At 68.1% G+C, this 18,173-nt stretch overlaps 8 protein-coding genes across 8 annotated transcripts; 3 read left to right on the top strand and 5 right to left on the bottom strand.

Moving 5' to 3' along the window:
- Positions 1-819: 819 nt before the first annotated feature.
- FA09DRAFT_339971 (glyoxalase I) lies at positions 820-1,885 on the bottom strand (the record flags this gene model as incomplete). Its single annotated transcript, XM_025744271.1, has 7 exons — positions 820-853; positions 944-1,088; positions 1,155-1,219; positions 1,283-1,353; positions 1,417-1,497; positions 1,566-1,587; positions 1,653-1,885. 7 exons carry the CDS (start codon positions 1,883-1,885, stop codon positions 820-822), a joined length of 651 nt encoding a protein of 216 aa, XP_025596879.1.
- Positions 1,886-2,330: 445 nt separating this feature from the next.
- FA09DRAFT_331092 (acyl-CoA N-acyltransferase) lies at positions 2,331-3,509 on the top strand. The gene is made up of 3 exons (XM_025742866.1): positions 2,331-2,799; positions 2,862-3,217; positions 3,274-3,509. The coding sequence occupies exons 1-3, from the start codon at positions 2,726-2,728 to the stop codon at positions 3,492-3,494; spliced, it is 651 nt and encodes a 216-aa protein (XP_025596878.1). The 5' UTR covers positions 2,331-2,725; the 3' UTR covers positions 3,495-3,509.
- Positions 3,510-3,582: 73 nt separating this feature from the next.
- FA09DRAFT_78271 (Tim44-domain-containing protein) lies at positions 3,583-5,414 on the bottom strand. The gene is made up of 3 exons (XM_025745832.1): positions 5,357-5,414; positions 4,915-5,262; positions 3,583-4,861 (listed from the first exon to the last, which is right to left on the bottom strand). Exons 2-3 carry the CDS (start codon positions 5,140-5,142, stop codon positions 3,671-3,673), a joined length of 1,419 nt encoding a protein of 472 aa, XP_025596877.1. The 5' UTR covers positions 5,143-5,262; positions 5,357-5,414; the 3' UTR covers positions 3,583-3,670.
- A 193-nt stretch (positions 5,415-5,607) lies between these two features.
- FA09DRAFT_361755 (acyl-coenzyme A thioesteras-like protein 13) lies at positions 5,608-6,297 on the top strand (the record flags this gene model as incomplete). The annotated part of the gene is made up of 3 exons (XM_025745398.1): positions 5,608-5,646; positions 5,709-5,762; positions 5,828-6,297. The coding sequence occupies 3 exons, from the start codon at positions 5,608-5,610 to the stop codon at positions 6,191-6,193; spliced, it is 459 nt and encodes a 152-aa protein (XP_025596876.1). The 3' UTR covers positions 6,194-6,297.
- Positions 6,298-6,407: 110 nt separating this feature from the next.
- Positions 6,408-6,777, bottom strand: FA09DRAFT_299552 (hypothetical protein; the record flags this gene model as incomplete). Its single annotated transcript, XM_025740291.1, has 2 exons — positions 6,408-6,510; positions 6,593-6,777. 2 exons carry the CDS (start codon positions 6,775-6,777, stop codon positions 6,408-6,410), a joined length of 288 nt encoding a protein of 95 aa, XP_025596875.1.
- A 1,344-nt stretch (positions 6,778-8,121) lies between these two features.
- Positions 8,122-11,592, bottom strand: FA09DRAFT_78155 (hypothetical protein). Its single transcript, XM_025745831.1, has 4 exons — positions 11,058-11,592; positions 9,668-10,994; positions 9,384-9,613; positions 8,122-9,325 (listed from the first exon to the last, which is right to left on the bottom strand). Exons 1-4 carry the CDS (start codon positions 11,479-11,481, stop codon positions 8,418-8,420), a joined length of 2,889 nt encoding a protein of 962 aa, XP_025596874.1. The 5' UTR covers positions 11,482-11,592; the 3' UTR covers positions 8,122-8,417.
- A 420-nt stretch (positions 11,593-12,012) lies between these two features.
- On the bottom strand, positions 12,013-13,893 carry FA09DRAFT_299712 (FAD-binding domain-containing protein; the record flags this gene model as incomplete). The annotated part of the gene is made up of 2 exons (XM_025740302.1): positions 12,013-12,574; positions 12,626-13,893. The coding sequence occupies 2 exons, from the start codon at positions 13,891-13,893 to the stop codon at positions 12,013-12,015; spliced, it is 1,830 nt and encodes a 609-aa protein (XP_025596873.1).
- A 1,568-nt stretch (positions 13,894-15,461) lies between these two features.
- On the top strand, positions 15,462-18,117 carry FA09DRAFT_361753 (P-loop containing nucleoside triphosphate hydrolase protein; the record flags this gene model as incomplete). The annotated part of the gene is made up of 8 exons (XM_025745397.1): positions 15,462-15,600; positions 15,658-15,844; positions 15,901-16,408; positions 16,460-16,755; positions 16,808-17,296; positions 17,349-17,801; positions 17,858-17,927; positions 17,988-18,117. Exons 1-8 carry the CDS (start codon positions 15,514-15,516, stop codon positions 18,115-18,117), a joined length of 2,220 nt encoding a protein of 739 aa, XP_025596872.1. The 5' UTR covers positions 15,462-15,513.
- Positions 18,118-18,173: the final 56 nt, after the last annotated feature.

Raw genomic sequence — 18,173 nt, 5'->3', positions numbered from 1 at the left:
GCAGCAGCCGGCAGCGTGCTGCTCGAGAAGGTCGCGAGTGCCTCTTGGCGGCCGCCGCCAAAATTACCTGGCGGGCGCGTCACGTGATCGGCCGGACCCTCGTACTTCCTGCAGCCCCCCCGGCCCGCCTCACCTGCCGCGCACAGTCACCCAAGGGAGATGAAGATGCCGTCGGAATCTTGCAGCTACGCTCGGGGCTCTGTGTCTCAGAGCGCCGCCTGTGCCCAAGCAGCCCGTGGATCGAGGCCAGCTGCACCTTGCTCGAAGGCGCGCCGCAAAGGCGGGGCGTCGGAACGCAGTGCCTGCCCGCGCCAGGCGCTCGTCCACCCTCTCCGGCTTCAACGGTCACTCGAGTCTTGGTCGCGTGCGCCGCGCTCTCGGCCAGGCAGCACGGCTGCGCGCTCGAGCTGCGACGAGGCCGAGAGAGCAAGAGGGCTCTGGCCTTGAGCTCACCATGGGGTGCACCATGTGCTACACGCGTGTGAGGCAAGACAGTAGTGCAGCGCCCGTCGACTTGTGTCATGCGCCGCGTCTACGGTACTCAGACTCAAGCAGGCAGGCAAGGCAGGGCACATAGTAGCCAACCCCCGAACACACGTGCTCGAGACGCACGCGCGGGCTCTCAAAGTCTGAGGCTGTCCTCGCTGCTTGCCCCTCGCTGCGCACACGTCGCTGCATCTGCGTGCCGCACGTGGTAAGGATCGTCGTGGCATTGCCAAATCCCGTCGTCGGCAGGCACAGGCTCAAGACGCCTTGCCTCGGAAGAAGAGAGGTATCGAGAGGCTCCATTGCGTCGCAGCGGCTGCCTCTGCTGCGCGCTTAGATGTTGCTCTTCTTCGCCGGGACGATCTCGCTGTGCATTCGCAGCCGGATGAGCACATGGCGACGGGCAGCGCTGAATTGGGTTGGCGGCGGCGGCGGGGGGGGGGGGGGGGACACTCACATCCAGTAGTTGTCCGGGTCGAGGATGAACGCAATGTGGCGCATCTTGCCGTCGGTGGTGCGCTTCTTGAAGTTGACGCCGAGCGAGTCGAAGCGCTTCTCGGCCTCGGCGACGTCGTCGACGGCGATGGCCAGGTGGCCGAAGCCTGGACAACAAACGCAGAATGTTAGTCGTGTGCGCTGACGAGGAAGCAGCACGTGGGCAGACGCACCCTGCGGCTCGTCGTTGCCGTTGTGGTACTTGAAGTCGGCCTTGTCCTCGGTTCCCTTGTTCCAGCTGTGCATGCACACTCAGCCATCAGCCCGATGCTGGCCGCCTGCGTCCGCGCGCCACACTCACGTCAGCTCGAGCAGCGCCTCGCGCTCGCCGCGGCTCTTGCCCTCCTGGTGCTGGTAGCCGAGGAAGAAGAGCTGTGCAGGGCACACCGCGTCAGAGATGCAAGTAGCTGCGACACGTGCGGCCATGTGCCTCACCTTGAAGTCGCCGGCGTCGTGCTCGTCGAGCAGCGTCATGCCCAGCACGTTCTCGTAGAAGTCGAGCGACTTTTTGGGGTCCTGCGGGGGCACACAAGCAATCAGCAACTCGTCCTAGGCACTGCGCAAGTGTGGTCTGCGGGACGCACCTTGATGCGGATCATGGTGTGGCTGGCAGCAGCACAGGCATGTCAGCGAGCGGGCACAGGAGAGCAGCACAGCGTGCGCGGGCTCACTTGAAGCGGTACGACTGCGTCTCTGCGCTCGCGGGCAGTGCAGGAGCGGGAGAGGAGGAGAAGCAGCGGGCGTAAGAGGGAGCAATTGGAGCAGGCGAGCGAGCGCCGCAGCGCTGCGTCGTCGTCGGGAGCGCAGCTCGCAGCAGAGGAGCAGCGGCGGCGCGCAGGCCGAGACGCGCGAGCTGCGGCGCTGCGGAGCGCAGCAGGAAGGGCGCACCTGCGGTTGCGGGCATGTTGGGCAGGCTTGAGGGGGGGTGCGAAGTGGGTCTGGGTGCGGTGGTGGTGGTGCGAGGAAAGGCAGCGGGCGGGGCGAAGGCGTGCACACGACAGCCCGCGCCGCACGGACGCATCTCGGCAGAGAGGGCCGCCCGCCGGCAGGGCGAACGGAGCGGGGCAGCAGCATCTCGGCTCCGCAACAGCGCAGAGGCCTGTCCGATGACTTCACTCTCCCGCTCCCTTCCTCTCGCCCGTCACAAGTCAGCTCGAGAGCGGGCAAATCGTACCACGGCGGCGGCGGGGCGGCGAGGGCGGAGCGGAGCTCTCTTAGCGCGGCGGCGGCGGCACGTTGCGAGGTGGAGGTGCCGCCGGCTGGCGCACGTGACGCCATCTCGCCGCCGGCCTTTTGCTCTGGAGCTGACTTTGAAGGGCCGCACCGCAGATCTTGCACGGGACAGCAGATCTCCGCTGCTGCAGCTGCGTCCGAACGTCAGAAAGGCAGAGGGACATCGATCGACGGCGCATTCGTGAGCGGAGCCGGCTGTTGGCGCTCGGCAGGCAGCCGCCGAATGCTCTCGAGGAGCGAGCATGCGCAGGAGTGCAGATGGAGGCTGCGATGCACCCGCCTGCATGTCCCCTGAGCGAAGCAAGGCTGGTCAACGGTGGTGCTCGGTGGCCCTTGACCGCCGCAGCGTCGCTCGAGTCACCGGAGAGTCACGGCGCTGCGGCCGTGGGGGCCGCGGCGTGCATCGCGGCCGCGCGTGTACGCGCGGTGCCCCGCAGCTGCGCTCCCAACCATCACGTCCGCAAGCAAAGCACACCTCAAGCAGTGTCGCAGAGACGCAGAGACGCAAGTCATGGCCGTCACATTCGATGTCGTGCCGGCGACGCAGGCCGACCTCGCTGCTGGTGCACGCTTGATGGCCGCGAGGTAAGAAGCGGGCTTGAGAGAGGCGGGCCTGCGATCTTCTGATGCCTCGTCTGGCGCAACAGCTTTGCCGAGCCCATGCTTCCCATCTTCCACGACTCAACATCAGAATCCATGATGGCGTACCGGGCATCACAGCTGCAGCGCTTCCTAGTCGCACAAGCACAAGGCACACATCCACCCACGCGCTTCCTCGTCGCGCGCGACCGCGACGCGCACGCAGACGAGCCATTGCTCGGCCTCGTGGTGTGGCAGGTGCTGCATGAGCCGCAAGTCGAGGGCTCACAAGACTCAGAGAAGGGAGGTGTGCTGCCAAAGACAGCGCCGATGCCGCACGACTCCGACGAGGAGGCGTTTGCGGCGCTCAAGCGCGAGGCGCAAGCTGCGCTCGATCGCTGCACTCAAGGGCGGCCCGTGTGCTGTGCGTGCAACCTCGCCTCTATCGCCGCAGCATCTGCTAACTTGCCCCTCGCACAGACGTGCCCTACCTCATCGTCGCGCCCCACGCGCAACGGCGAGGCGTAGGCGCAGCACTCATGGCGCGCGCGCTGGCGCATGCCAAAGAGGGAGGCAGGTTGTGCTACCTCGACGCTGCGCCCACGCCCAGCGCAGAGCCGTTCTATCGCAAGCTGGGCTTTGTGGCGCACGGCTGGTTCGGCAGCACGGTGCAGCTGCTGGCTATGACGTGGGAAATGTGACACGTTGCAGCAGCGGCAGCTCGGCGAAGAGCTACGTCGTCTGCCGATGCGGAGCAGCCAGCTTCCCTTGGCAAACGGCACGCAGGCTGAGTAGTGATTTGGTTGCATTCCTGTGCTCTCGCTCAGAGGAAGGCTGCCTGTCCGCGGCGTGCGAGCTGTCGCGGGGCACAGGGGGGTCAGCATGATGCTCCGCAGCACTTGGCTCTTCCAGCCACTGCTCCACTCACCTCCACCACCTTCCAGCCGCCGGTGATCTCATTGTCCATCTCCTCCTCGACGCGCGTCAGCACCATGGCGTAGCGGCACATGTCCGCCTGGTCTTCGCGGCCCGCCATGACCTCTCCCGTCTTGGCGTCCTTGAAGTACATGAGCTCCTGGCTCGTGAACGACACGACCACGACGGGCACGTTGTTCTCCAGCAGGCGCGCCTGCAGGATCTCGATGTTCTTGAGGTCCAGCAGGCGGCCGTGGGCGATGGCGCCCTTCTGCACGTACGGGTCGATCGTGGCCATGAGCACGTTGTACGTCGCCTCGCCGCACCACTGGCGCAGCAGGTGGCGTGCCGCGCCGTGATAGGCATCAATGACCTCGGGCACGACGTACTCGCGCAGCTCGCGCTGGAAGCCCTCGAGCGTGAACGTCGGGTCGAGCGCCTTGAACGCCGCCACGACGCGCGCCGTCTCGTTCTCCTGGAACCAGCCGCCAATCGTGTCGGTGATGCTGCGCAGACGCTCCACGACCGGGTTCTCCGACTCGTCGTACGCCATGCGCATCTCGCCCAGCTTGCGCATCAGCGGGTTCGTCTCGCGGAACGACGCCCACGCCTGCTTGTACGCCGGCTCGGGGCGCAGCACCAGGGCCTCGCCGGCGGCGGCGTTTTCCTGCACCGAACGCACGCGCGCGGCAAAGCCCAGAGGCCGCGGCTTGTGTGGCTGCGGCGAGGGCGCTGGGCCCGGAGCGGCGGCAGAGGCAGCAGCAGCAGCGCCTTCCGGCTGGCCTTCTGCATCGGCTTGCTCGCTTGCTTGCTTGGCCGACTCGGCGCCCGCAGCGGCGCCAGCGGCCGCAGCAGCCGCGACGGGCTCCTCCACCTCCTCCTCTCGCGGCGCCATGGCCTTGGCAATCGCCTCTTCGCCCTCCACGTCCGCACGCGGCGGCTGGCGCCCGATGGTGCGCAGGCGCGCCTCGCGCTTTATCCGCCGCACCTCGCGCGCATCGGCGGCGCCGTCGGCGTGGATGCGCAGCGCCGAGCCGCCGTCGTCAAACGCATCGGCGAGCGTCTTGGAGAGCTCCTTGTACGCCTCGGTATTCCGCACCGGCGCCGTGCTGTCGGCCAGCTGCCGCGCCAGACGCGACGAGATGGCGCCGAGCTGCACGGGAATGTCAGCCCTTTGTGCTGCGCTGCGTGTCAAGCGCTACTCACGCCCTTGATCAGCTCGCTCTCCTCCATCTGGCGCAGCGTGGCGCCCACGGCGTCGCCCACATTGCCGCCCGTCTTGCGCAGTGCATCGGCGGCCGCCTGCAGGCGCGGGTTCTCCTTGATGCTGGTGACGATGCGTGCGCGCTCGTACGCCTCGCGCATCTTCTTCATCGTCTCGCTGTCCTGCAGCTTGCCGGCCTCGCCCTGCAGCTGGCGCATGTTGTCCTGCATCTCCTGCGACTTGCGCAGCTCCTCGCGCAGCGTGTCGACGAACGCCTGGAACGGCGACTTGGTGCCGCCCTCGCGGCGCGCGTGCGACGAGGAGAATGGCCGCGCGGCCGAGGCCGAGGCCTGCCCGCCGGTGGCACGCCGCGCCGCAGTGGCACCCGCACGCAGCGACGGCCGCGGGGCCGCACGCGCCCCGCGCACGGCGGCGGCGGGCAGCTGCGCACGCGCCTGTGCGAGGGCGGAGGAGGAGGGGCGTGGCATGGTGTGGGGTGGGGTGTGGGAGGCAAGCAGTGGAGGCGCAGTCAGCGGGACGACACCGGAAGAAGGCTCGAGGCGAAATGTGCCGGCGCGGCGCAGGTCACGTGGGCCGCGCGCCGCTCCCGGCCTGTGCCGCTGCCCAGCGGCGCCAAGGTGCAGGCGGCGCCGCCCCCTGACACACCACCACAGCCAGTCAATTCGATTGCCAGCATGAGCGAGCAAGAGCAGCATCTCGCGCAGATTCGCGATGTGAGGCTGCTGTGCCAGGCGCGCCTGGGTCGCCGTGGCCGCTCATCACGCCGCCGCTGCAGATCCACTCGGGCATCGTGCGCAACTCGCCCATCTATGAGTTTGCGCTCAGCGGAGTGAGCACGCTGCCGCTCGATGCTGCTGCCCGGGTTGGCAGCCTCACTCACGCCGGCACCGACAGCTCACCGTCACCGAGGCCAGCGGGCCCGTCGTGCGCGCCGTGCTGCCGCTCACCGCCACACAGGTCAACTCCAAGGGCACGCTGCACGGCTCGGTGACGGCGACGATCGTCGACTGGATCGGCGGCCTCTGCGTCGCGTCCGCCAGTGCGGACCCCGCGAGCGCAAAGCGCGGCGTCAGCGTCGACATTCACGTCTCGTACATCGGCGGCGCCAAGGCGGGGCACGAGCTGCTGATCGAGGGCAAGGCCGACAAGGTGGGCCGCACGCTGGCGTTCATCAGCGTGGAGCTGCGCGTCAGAGAGCAGGGCGCGAGCGACCAGGGCAAGCTGGTTGCCAAGGGAAGCCACACCAAGTTTGTCGGCTAGACGTCACACACACAAGTCACCGCGCGGGAGCAATGAGAGGATGAAAGCCAAATTGGCATTAGGCGGCAAAGGCGCGGCAAGGCGCGATGCGCTAGAGTAAAGAGGTGGTCCTGTGTGAGGGTGGAGTATGTGCAGCACAAGGCCGCGCGATCATGAGATAGAGCAGAAGCCGAGTAGATGCGTCGCTGAGTAGAGCGGCGAGACGGAGAGTCGCTTAGTTGAGCGGCAGGTTGGTGCAGCCAAAGTTGACGAGGCCGCTCTGCGTCACGTTCTCGCAGCACATGGGCGTCGACTTGCACGTGTTCTGCGCCGCGAGACTGGAGTTGAGGGGAGGCAAGTGTCAGCTCGAGTTGCGGGAGAAGAGGTCTGAGAGCGTCGCTTCTGCCGGGCAACACTCACGCAGCACCAATGACGTTGACGGGCAGCTGGAAGCAGTCGAGCGCAATGGGGCCCGTGAGCTCCTTGATGCCGGCGAGCGCTGAGAAGACATCCTTCTTGGCCTGGTCGTGCACGACCTGGTTGCAGCACTGCGGCGTGCCGACGCTGCACTGGCCCGTGGCGTGGCGGCGCGCCTTGGGGCGCATGGCGCGGCCCGCGACATTGCCGATGTTGGCCTGCGCCAGCAGAGACTTGGCGAACACCTCGGCCGCCTCGGGGAGCACGGTGAGCTCGGAAGCGTCGCGCAGCTCGAGAGCGGACGCGGACGCGGCGAGGCCGACGAGGGCGAGGAGAGAGACGGAGCGGATGGAGAAGAACATCTTGAAAGAAGGAAGAGCGTGGATTGAGGTGGAGAAGAGAGCTGGAGTGGGAGAGCTGGATGAGGAGAGAGAGGGGGAGGCAGCGAAAGGACGCTGCTCTTATACGCTCGTCAGGACCCACTCGACGTCTGGCTGTGCGTGCCCTGGCCCGGCCCCGCTCGGCATGCCACGCAAGACCTCAGCTTCACGGCTGCAGTCTGGCACAGACACGCGCAAGGTAGGAGCCCTCACTTCGACGCCCTTGCTCCACTCTCGCCTGGCTGGAGTGCGCCCAGCTGCGGCTAGGATGTTGCTCGCTCGGCACTGTCTCGTCGAAAGGTCCATCGGAAGGGCAGGCACCGTCCCCGGCATCGCTAGCAGCATACCGTCGGGCCTCATCTCGCAGCGGCGCCGGCAATGTGGCTGCTCGATGCGGCGGCGAGAGAGGCGCTTGAGGCTCGACGATGCCGGAGAGGCGTGCCTGCGGGCACGGGCGCGGGCATGTGCGCCAGCCTCGGCAGAGACGGGGCAGCATCTACATTGCTCGGCCTGCTCCTCGCCCATCGGGTGCAAGCATGCATATCGCCCAACAAGACTCTTGCGTTGCGCCGCCGAGCCTTGCTGCTCGATTGGCAGCCAGAGTCTGACGTTGCGGCGCTTGCGGTGTGGTGGAGAGAGAGAGAGAGAGAAGGAGAGGCGCGCGCCTGGTGCTAGCTTAGCGCGCATGCGAGCCCCCATGGCGCGCCCCAAGCGTGGCGCGCGGCACGCACGGCGCGTCAAGGCACGCGCCCGCCACGGCGCCGTTGCCAACGTCGCTCCAGCGCCCGCCGTGTCGCTGCTTACTGCCTGCAAGACAGCAACACGCAGCCGATGCCGATGCGTAGAGAGCGCCTGACGCACGTCGCACGTCCGTCGCTGAGCATCCCCGCATTTGGCCGCTTGCAGGCGGCAAGCTGCGCGCCGTGAGGGAGTGCCGCAGCGGCAGAGGGTGGGCGCCGCGCGCTGCAGGCCCCTCTCTCACGCCGCTGGCCCTCTGGAGCAGTGTCTCGACACGACGGTCCGTCGCACTCCAAAGCCGGACACCCGTCGCACTCCAAAGCCGGACAACCAGGCCTGCCCATCTGGCTGCCCGGGCCCGGCCAAGGACGCGCCAGGAAAGGCCGCACCTTTCCGTCTCGTCCCTCCCGTGCCCCTTGCGGCAAGGACGGGCTGCCCGCGCCATGGGCCCCCGCACACACCAGTCGGGCAAAGAATCCGACGCCAAGATCTTCAGTCGTCGTTGGCGAGCGTGGAGCGCGCGCGCGAGAGGGTGATCTCTGTCTGTGGTACAGCGCAGCTTCGGCCCCCCGCATGCGAAGGCAGGCTCATCGGATGATCAGCACATCCTCCGCGCTGGCGGCGCTCGGCATTCTCTGTGAGCGACAGAGAGTCTGCGCTTCCAAGTCGTGCACGGGCAGACAGACAAGCGAGCAACGATGACAAGCAATCTATTTGCCCTCCGTCTCGTCCTCCTCGGGGATGAGTGACTCGACATGCGCCGGCCGGATCTCATGCAGCGTCTCGTTGAGGATGGGGCAGAGAATGTCGTTCTCGCCCGAAATGTCCACCACGTCCTGCTCCACGGCGCCGAGCGCATCCATGAGCGCCGCGGCCGCGTCGAACTGCCACTCGGCAAAGTCGGCCGTCTCGTCGCTGAAGGGTGCGACAGCGATGGGCGACGAGGCCCGCTCGACGACGTCGAGCTCGTCCGGCGCGTCGCTGCTCCTCACGACGCCGCGCAGGTCCATGCGTCCGCCAACGGGCAGCGGCAGGCCAAAGCGGTCCTCGTCGGCGTCCTGCATCGCCGTCTCGTCCGCCTTGCCCGCGCCCTGCTGCCGGCGCGCCGAGTGGCCAGCCGGTGCCCGGTCGAGCGTGCCGGCTGCGGTGCGCGCCAGACTGCGCAGGATGAGCGCGGCAGTGCCGGCGATGCCGAGCGGGCGCGACGAGCCGTCCATCGGCGTGCGCGTGACGCGAAAGGCAATCGGCTCTGGGTTGTCCACCGTGCCGCGCCGCTTCTGGCCCTTCTTCGACGCTGCGAGATCGGGCAGGAGCAGCATGCGGCCGCGAGGGTCCTTGTCGATCACCTTGGCCTTGACCAGCGAGTCGGGCGAGCGCTCTGCTGGCGCCTCGGCCGGCTCGGGCGCCGGAGCGAGGTGCGTGAGGACGTGCCGACGCAGCTGCTCAGCACGCCCGCTCTCGGCGACCTCCGGTGGCACAGCGTACGCGCAGGTGTGCCACGCGCAGGCGAACGGCGCATCCTCGAGGTGGCTCTGCAACACGTGTCGGGTGAGGGATGCAGCCGTCTCGTTGTCACGGTCTGCGCAGCCGCGCCAGCAGCACTGGAACTTCCGCAATGCTGTTGAGGCCGGATCAGTCTCTCTCAATGATTGAGCATGCAACGCCTGTCTACTCACAGCTGCGATCGCGCCGCGCAACGCCAGTGATGACGAAGCGCGTGCCGTTCTGCACCATGGCTGTGGCGCCAGGAAAGGCAACCGAGGCGATGCGGATTACCTCTGCGGCCGGCTGCACGGCCGTGGGCGTGCCGTGTTGCGAGTAAGGCGTGAACTGGTCGCGGTACGTCTCCCACAGCTCGACCTGCGTGACCTCGGACTTCGCGCGCGGCTCGTAGATCATCTTGAGCCTGCTCGCCGTGGTCAGCGCAAAGCGGCACGGGGTGGGAGCGATGTGTACGCACCAGGTGGTCAGCCGCTCCGGCTCCGGCAAGCCAGCGACGCGCTGCACCTCCCACTTGGTCAGCCATCTGTTGGACGCCTCCTTGGCTGCGGCCTGCTCGGGCGCCAGGCCCGCAAAGCGCGCGCGCCGCTCCTGCTCCTCCAAGGCGCGCCGGGTGGGGATGCCGGCGTGCAGTTGCGGGTGCACCTGGATGTTGTGCGTGCGGGGCCACGAGACTCGCCTGCAGGCCAGGCAGCGCACGAGCAGACGCACGAGGCCGAATGCATCCTGTGCTGCCGGCTTGTGCGAGATGACGACGCCGTCTGCGGCAAGGCGCAAGGCGTTGAAGCCGTCGATGCGCAGCAGCTGGTAGAGACAGTCGAGCGCGGACTCGACGAGCGCGGGATCCGCAGAGGCGTCGAGCGCCACAAGCTGGGCGCAGCGCTGCACCACTGCCTGCACCGTAGGCCCTTCGGGATAGATGGGCCTGCCGGACGCGAAGAGGTGCTCGTTGCGCTCCAGCTCGGCGAGCACGCCGATGATGCGCAGCGATGCGACGAGCAGTTGCCGGTCCTCGGCGTGCACGATGAACGACACCACTGAGCCGAGAATCGCGTCGCCGGCCAGCTCGGCCGCCTTCATGTTTGCCTTTCCGGCCGCGACGAGGGGCGCCGGCGCGTCGGCAGGCGGGCTAAAGATGAGCATCGGCGCGACGGACTCGCACACGTCGAGCCAGATGCCGCGCATCTCGCGCAGCGCCTCCAGCTCGGCCCACGCGTCGGCCTCGAGCGCCAGGCAGTCGAGCGTCAGCACGTCGGCGATGAGCGTCGGCATGCCGCGCGTGTGCGTGTACATGTGCCGCACGAAGCTGCCGTGCAGCGAGAGGTTGCGCAGGATCGTGCTGGCGAGCACAGCCCAGCGCGCCAGTGCGGCGTGCGAGTCGTCCTGCGCCGGACGGAATGCGCCCGCACCAGTGGACAGCGCGCCGAGACGCGACGTGCCCGGCAGTGCGGTCTCGTCTGCGCGCTGCCGCTTTGCGGGCCTGGTCACGCCCAGCATCGGCGGTGCCGAGGTCCATCCAAGCGCCTCGTCTGCATCCGCCTGCTCCTCCGTCTCGAAGAAGCGCGGCGCCCACTCCGTCTCGGGCGCGCCCTTGACGGCCGCCACGACGCGCATGGGGAAGCGCAGCAGCGTGTCGGTGAGGCCCGGCCACTTCTCCCACGTGAAGCGGTCGGCGTGGTTGAGGGAGGCGTCGAGCAGACGCGCCAGGGCCCAGTCGATGTGCGACGGCAGCCCGGAGCGCAGCGAGAGTAGCAGGAAGTTGCTCGGGCCACCACGGAGATAGTAGCCTGTGATCAGTGCGTCAGTCGGCGTGGAAACGCAAGTCTCAGCGCTGCCTGCACTCCACTCACGCTCGCCGCCGTCCTTGGGCATGCGCTCGCGCTTCTCGGCGCGCGCCGAGGCGTGCAGCAGGCCGTTCTGGCTCGGCAGCGCCGGTGCCGCATGGCGTGGCGGCATGGGCGCGCCGCCGCCAGCAGCGCGAGGAGGCAGCGAGCTGGGCATGGGCGAGTAGTGCTGCTGCTGCGGCGTCTGCTGTGGAGCGTGCACGGCCATCGGCACGCGCGGCTGCTGCGGCGGCAGGGCATGTTGCTGCTGAGCCTGCAGGGCCTGCTGCTGCTGCTGAGCCTGCAGTAGCTGCTGACGTTGCATCGCCTGCTGCTGTTGCTGCTGATGTTGCAGCATCTGCTGCTGTTGCAGCTGCTGCTGGTGCTGCTGGTAGTGCGCCTGGCTGATCGGGAATGTCGGCGCGCCGGGACGCGGCGAGGCGTGCGACATGCTGGGCAGCCAACGGCGTCGCAGCACGCACTCAGGCCGAAGCGAACCTGCCGGTGCTCAGAAAGGCCGTGGGCGACGCGAGAAGGGCCGAAGCGAGGAAAGGAGAGTGACGGTGACGGTGGGAGGAGGAGGCGGAAGCTCGAGAAGCAGGCGGCCGTCGGGAGGCGGGCAAGCGGCGCGCGGCCCTGAGCTCTACGCGACGCGCCCCGGCTAGCCGGCCGAATGTTCCCGCGCCTCTCGCTGCGTGCCTGGCCGTTTCCATGTCGCCCTCCTTCTCTCGCCTCCACGCCTTTCCTCAGCCATACCCAGCAGCACACAGACTACAGCCGCTGTTCAGTATCTCTGGCTAGACGGAAGAAAGTATGTCCACGTCTTCTTCAAAGAACAATGCCCGGAGGTCACGGTGCGCATCAACGTCGACCCGCGCTCACCATCACACACGCGCAGTCGGAGGCAAATAGAATACATCATCATTGCACAGCTCAAGCAGGCGAGCAGGCAGCATGCGAGCGTGTCCGGAACGCACAAGACTCAGGCGTTGTTGTAGCACTGGAACGACTGCTCCTGCTCGTTGCCGTCGAAGCCGACGCCCTTCCACACGATGAAGCGGCCCTCGGGGTCGTAGCGGCGCTTGATGGAGAGCAGGCGCGCGTAGTTGCTGCCGAAGAAGGCCGTCTGCCAGTCCTGCTCCTGCGTGTCGGCCTCGTTGACGTAGGTGCCCGTGCCGTACTGGCGCAGGATGTTGCCGCCCTGGTGCACGGCGTCGGCAATGGCGTTGCGCGACGCCTGCGGCGTCGGCGTCGTCCAGCCGTTTGCGACGACGACCTCCCAGAAGGAGTTGCGCCACGCCGGGTTCACGCCCGTGTCGGCGCCGCTGGGGCCGCCGAGCGACGAGGGCAGCGCGCCCGTCGAGTAGACCTGCAGCGGCACCTGGCGCACGGCCTGCGTGGCGAACGACGGCAGGTTCGACATGGTGGCGCGGTACGAGGCAATGACATCGCGGCCGAGCTTGGCGCGCGACTCGGGCGTCTTGAAGGCATCCGTGGGGATCAGGCGCGAGGCGAGACGCTGGGCGGTGGCAATGGGCGTGATGCTGGAGAGGATGTCAGTGCAAGTCCGGGTGGCAGCTTCGGACGCGACTCACAAGTCCGAGGCCGGCTTGAACGTGTTGCGGTAGTCGTTGAGCGTGTTGTAGCGCGTGTACTCGGCCGAGGCGACGACGAAGCCGGGCACGGCGCGCAGGTACTCGACGATGGGGTCCATCTGCGCGTGAGCGGCAGCCAGGTCGCCCGTGGGGTGGCCCATCGAGACGACGATCGTGTCGCGGTAGATGAACTGGTAGGCGGCGATGCCGGCCTTGGTCCAGCCCTCCTGCAGCTCGGCCCACTTGGCGACGACACCGGCGAGCGCGGCGTCGAGGTTGACGCCGGCGCCCGTCGTCGAGACGAGGTAGCGCAGGCCGACGAACGGCTCGTCGGGGTACACGCGGATCACCGTCTCGGTGACGACGCCCCAGCTGCCGCCGCCGCCGCCGCGCATCGCCCAGAAGAGGTCGGCGTCGCTGCCCGAGTTGACGCGGCGCGTGCGCCCGTCGGCCGTCGTCACCTCAAACTCGAGGATGTTGTCGACGGCGAGGCCGCGCTTGGGGCCCAGCGGGCCGTGGCCGCCGCCCATGGCGAAGCCGCCGGCGACGCCGACGGTCCCGACGGCGCCGAGCGTGATGCTCTTGCCGTTGCGGTTTGCAAAGTCGTAGGCGTCGGTGGCGTACGTGCCTGCGCCCATGACGACGGCGTTGCCCTTGCCCTTGTAGTTGTCGACGTACTCGAGCTTGCGCAGGTTGTGCGTCCAGATGAGGAGCGAGTTGCGGCTCGTGCTGCGGCCGAGGTAGTCGTGGCCCGTGTTCTTGACGACGATCTTGATGTTGCGCGCCTTGGCAAAGGCGATGGCCTTCTGCACGTCAGCGGCACTGCCGACGTTGACGGCGTACGGCGAGACGCGGCCGGCGCCGCAGGTGCGCAGCGGCGCCAGCAGCGAGAGCTGCGGCACGTCGGCGTTGATGGTGCAGTCACTCTCGCTCGTGCCGTCGTAGCAGTACGTCCAGTTGTCGATCTCGGCGTAGCCCGGCTGGTCGGCGCGCGCAGGCCCGTTGGTGTACTGCGCCTGCACGAGCTGGCACTGCACGGGGTCGGGGCGCGGCTGCCCGAAGCACGGCTCGGGCCACGGGCGCACGGCGATGAGGCGGCCGTTGAGCGTGCTGTTGAAGCGCAGCCAGTCGTCGTTGCTCGGCCAGCACGCCTGGCCCGGCTGGCAGTAGTTGCGCGCCGCACGGCGCACGTTGCTCGTCTCGAGCGACGGCGCCGCCCAGCTGGGCAGCGCCAGGGCGAGCACGCCGAGGGAGAAGGGCAGGATCATGGTGCGCGTGCGAGGAGAAGCGGTCCGGGAAGAGGGAGAAGGGGAGAGGGAGCGAGGAGTGGGGAGGGGAGCCTGGAGCGGCAAGGACGTGGCGGCGAGGGGCGCCCTTTATGTACCCCGACGCTGGCCCCTGTCACGACCGCGTCTGGCAGATGGCGTGGTGCCTGTGCGCTGCTTGTACGGGCAAGGAGCGATGGCCCGGCGGACGTTCTGTCGTTCGCGAGGCCCGGTAGCGGCTGGGATGCGCGAGAAGGAACGGCCAATCGTCGCCCCATGGGGCAGGCGGCGCACTCACACGGCGCCTGGCCGCTCCGCACCCCGCACTGCACGCGGCCGAGACGTCACCAGGAACCGAACAAGTGCTCGGCCTGTCATGCGCCAGGCGGTCTCGCGCTGCGACTGCGCTCGTGCACGAGTGCGGGGGTGCGTTGGGCCTCCGCTTGGGCACAGCGAGGGGCCCAAGGTTCGCGGCGCGCGGCGCAGGTGCGGAGCCGAGCTGAGGGACAAGCGCGCAAAAGTCACCGACGCATCTCAGCTCGTGCTTGCCCTTGTCGAGTGTTGCCAGGGCATGAGCGCGGGGCACGGCGACCGCCGGGGCGGAGATGCAGAGACGCTTGGCGGAGCACGAGGCAAGGTGATGCGCCCCAGCATCAGCGACCGCGGCAGCAGCAGGTGCGGGCGACAGCGCGGGGTGCGGATGCGGGGAAGGCCAAGACCGCATCAGCATCAGCCCACCCTGAGCCTTCGCTGCGGTACAGCGCGCCTTGGCCCCACGCTGCGAGCGCGACCCTTGCCCAGGTGCCTGATCGCTGTGTGTTGTGCTCTGCCTCGCCACCTTTCACAAACCGGCGTCCGACAGCTGCACGCGGCGGCACAACGTGGGCGGCCGCTGCAGCCTTAGCGCGGCTGAGCAGGAACGGGCGAGACGAGACCGCTGCTGAGATGCCCGGCGGGGTCAGACGCAGCGCGCGTGGGCCGCTGCAGCGTTTGCGAGGGTGCGGCAGCGCGCGGTGGCGAGGCAGCGGCGCAGCGAGAGGAGCGCCGAGGCCGAGTGCGGGGAAGGGCGCAGCTTCTGATGTCTCCGCACCGCATCTCTCTCGCTGCCGCCTTGCCGCCGCCGCTCTTCTCTCCAGCTTGCCTCGCGCCGCTCGCTTCGCCAGCTCGCTGCCGAACAAGACGTGCGCAGGCGTCCTGCGCGGTGCGGAGTTCAGCCGCGTGCGTCGCCTCGCCGCCCTCACCGCACTCCCACCGCCCAAACGACATCCTTCGACGAGCCGAACAACGTCGCTTTAGCGCTGCCGATGCTGCATCTGCGCTAGGTGCACCCTAGCGTGCCTGACGCAGCTCCGTCTAAAGTTCAGCACGGCGAGCCGAGAGCGTTCGGGGCCGAGAGCATGAGCGCAGGATGGGGGAGGGGCACGTGGAGCGCAAGACAAAAAGACGGGAGCACGAAGAGCACAGTCGCTCTCGCGGGCCATGCCCGAGTGCCGGGCTGGCCTGTCGCACGAGAGATGTGTCCTCGCCTCGAGCTGAGGGACCCCTCCACCCTGCCGCGGCCTGCCTTTGCGCAGCGACCACCTCCTCATCTGCACGCAGCAGCCGCATCACGACGGCGCCGACATGCCGCCGCCAGCAGCACCCGCCGGCAAGCAGCCGCTCTCCGTCGAGGCGCTCCTGGCCGCGCAGCAGGACAGCCAGGCCTTGCGTGTGAGTGCATCACGCGCTTGGCTGCGCCCAGGAGCCAGCTGACACGATGCTCCGCAGCCGCGCTTCCTCTCCAAGGCAGAGCGCCAGAAGCAGGCCCTCGAGAAGCGCGACGCCGAGGTGCGCGAGCGCCAGGCACGCGAGGAGAAGGAGCGCAAGGAGCGCGAGGAGTTTGAGCGGCGTGCCCAGGCCGAAGCACGGCGGAATGGCGGCGGCGACGATCGCGGCAGAGGAGGCCTTGACTACAGTGAGACGCGCCTTGGCGTGTGCTGTGGGTGGGCACGCTGACGTTGCTTCCGCCAGATGGCGACCGCTCGATGCCACCACCGCGCGCTCCGGCAGGGCGCAACGCCGCACCGCACGCTCCTGGCAGAGCACCGCCTGCAGGGCCGAGCAGCGGGGTGCAGTACCAGCAATACGATCCCCGCCGCGACCGTCTGCAGGGTGCGCGTGACCGGCAGCAGGCACCAGCCGATGCACCCGCTGGACCTCGCAACGGTGCAGCACCTGTGGCCAGCAGCAGCAGTGCAGCGACGAGCAGCGCCTCCACGCCAGCCGGTGCCGCGCCGGTGACGGAGGCAGAGCAGGCGCTGATCCGCAACCGCTACCTGGGCATTGCCGAGGTGCACAAGAAGAAGACGCGGCGCATGCTCAGCGACAAGCGCTACATGTTCACGCACGACATGGCCGAGGACACGAGCGACCGCGTCAATCCGGAGCTGTTTGGCAGCAGCATCGAGGCGGGCGTGTTTGGCGCGGGCGGACGGGCGGGCATGGATCCGGCGCAGAGGGGCGCCATCACTGCGAACGGGTGAGTAAGGTCACACAGGGAGCGTGCAGTACTTGCTCACTCTGGTCGCAGCATCGACCCGCTGAAGCGCAGCGGCGGCAAGTCGGCCTTTGCGGAGAAGCACTGGACGGAGAAGAGTCTCGAGGAGATGAAGGAGCGCGACTGGCGCATCTTCCGCGAGGACTTTGCCATTGCAGCGCGCGGCGGACACATTCCGCGGCCGCTGCGCAGCTGGAAGGAGTCGACGATCCCGCGTGAGATTCTGGCGAGCATCGAGGACATTGGCTATGCCGAGCCGTCGCCTATTCAGCGGCAGGCCATCCCGATTGGCCTGCAGAATCGCGATCTGATTGGCATCGCCGAGACGGGTGAGTACGCACGCCAGGTGCGTGTGCTGGCGCATCTCTGACGCCCTCGCAGGTTCCGGCAAGACGGCGTCGTTCGTCATCCCGATGCTGGCCTACATCTCCAAGCTGCCGCGCATGTCCGAGGCGAACCGGCATCTTGGTCCCTACGCGCTCATCATCGCCCCGACGCGCGAGCTGGCGCAGCAGATCGAGGTCGAGACGCGCAAGTTCACCGAGTCGCTCGGCTACACCGTCGTCTCGATTGTCGGTGGCCGCGACATGAACGAGCAGAGCTTCAACCTGCGCGACGGCGCCGAGATCGTCGTGGCCACGCCGGGACGTCTCAAGGACTGCGTGGAGCGCCACGTGCTGGTGCTCAGCCAGTGCCTCTACCTCGTGCTCGACGAGGCAGACAAGAGTGTAGGTCTCGGCTTTGCCGACCAGCTCGACTACATTCTCGACTCGATGCCTGCGTCGAACCTCAAGCCCGACACCGATGAGGCCGAGGACCCGACGGCGTTGGTATCCGCGGGCGACATTGCGGGACGCTACCGCGTGACCAGTGAGTCCATCCACCTCCTTCAGCTGGCGCTTTCGCTGACCCGCCTGCACAGTGCTGTACTCCGCCACGATGCCTGCGAGCGTCGAGCGTCTGGCGCGCACCTATCTGCGGCGGCCAGCGACGATCACGATCGGCGACGCCAACGCGGCCGTCGGCACGGTGGAGCAGCGCGTCGAGTTCATCGCGGGCGAGGAGAAGAAGAAGACGCGCCTGATGCAGATCCTGCACTCGGGCTTCGAGCCGCCGATCATCATCTTCAGCACGACGAAGCAGAGCGTCGACTCGCTGGCGCGCGACATCCAGCGTGCGGGCTACAGCACGGCGGTGCTGCACTCGGGCAAGACGCAGACGCAGCGTGAGGAAGCACTGGCGAGCCTGCGCAGCGGCGACTGCCCCATTCTCGTAGCGACCGACCTGGCCGGCCGTGGCATCGACGTGCCGGACGTCTCGCTCGTCGTCAACTTTTCGTTCCCGACGATGTTCGAGGCGTACATCCACCGCATCGGTGCGTGCCTGTGCTCTGTGTCTGTCGCCTGCAAAACGCTCACATCTCTTGCACAGGCCGTACGGGCCGAGCGGGCAAGCGTGGCCTGGCCATCACCTTCCTGGAGAACCACGACGAGGAGTTCTTGTGCGTCCCGCATGTTCACGCTGTTCTACTACGCCGCTGCTGACCCCTACTCCCCGCCAGCTACGACCTCAAGAACGAGCTGGCGCGCAGTCCCATCTCGTCGGTGCCGCGCGAGCTGGAGCGGCATCCCTCGGCGCAGAAGCGTGTCTCGCGCGCCGATATCAAGCGCAAGCGCGACGAGGCCGACTGAGGCACGGCCGGCAAGGTCGCGGGTGGTGCTCTGCAGCATGCAATGCAGTGCCGTGT

This window comes from Tilletiopsis washingtonensis (genome assembly GCF_003144115.1).
Source record: "Tilletiopsis washingtonensis strain MCA 4186 unplaced genomic scaffold FA09scaffold_16, whole genome shotgun sequence".
NCBI lineage: Eukaryota > Fungi > Basidiomycota > Exobasidiomycetes > Entylomatales > Tilletiopsis > Tilletiopsis washingtonensis.
This window is presented reverse-complemented; position numbering and strand designations above follow the sequence as displayed.

Coding starts and splice junctions, on each gene's coding strand:
- FA09DRAFT_331092 (XM_025742866.1), top strand. CDS start 2,726: ATGGCCGTCACATTCGATGTCGTGCCGGCGACGCAGGCCGACCTCGCT. Junction 2,800..2,861: donor GCACGCTTGATGGCCGCGAG/GTAAGAAGCGGG, acceptor CTGGCGCAACAG/CTTTGCCGAGCCCATGCTTC. Junction 3,218..3,273: donor TCAAGGGCGGCCCGTGTGCT/GTGCGTGCAACC, acceptor CCCCTCGCACAG/ACGTGCCCTACCTCATCGTC.
- FA09DRAFT_78271 (XM_025745832.1), bottom strand. CDS start 5,142: ATGCAGGACAACATGCGCCAGCTGCAGGGCGAGGCCGGCAAGCTGCAG. Junction 4,862..4,914: donor AGAGCGAGCTGATCAAGGGC/GTGAGTAGCGCT, acceptor ATTCCCGTGCAG/CTCGGCGCCATCTCGTCGCG.
- FA09DRAFT_78155 (XM_025745831.1), bottom strand. CDS start 11,481: ATGTCGCACGCCTCGCCGCGTCCCGGCGCGCCGACATTCCCGATCAGC. Junction 10,995..11,057: donor GCCCAAGGACGGCGGCGAGC/GTGAGTGGAGTG, acceptor CACTGATCACAG/GCTACTATCTCCGTGGTGGC. Junction 9,326..9,383: donor TGCGCGGCGCGATCGCAGCT/GTGAGTAGACAG, acceptor CGGCCTCAACAG/CATTGCGGAAGTTCCAGTGC.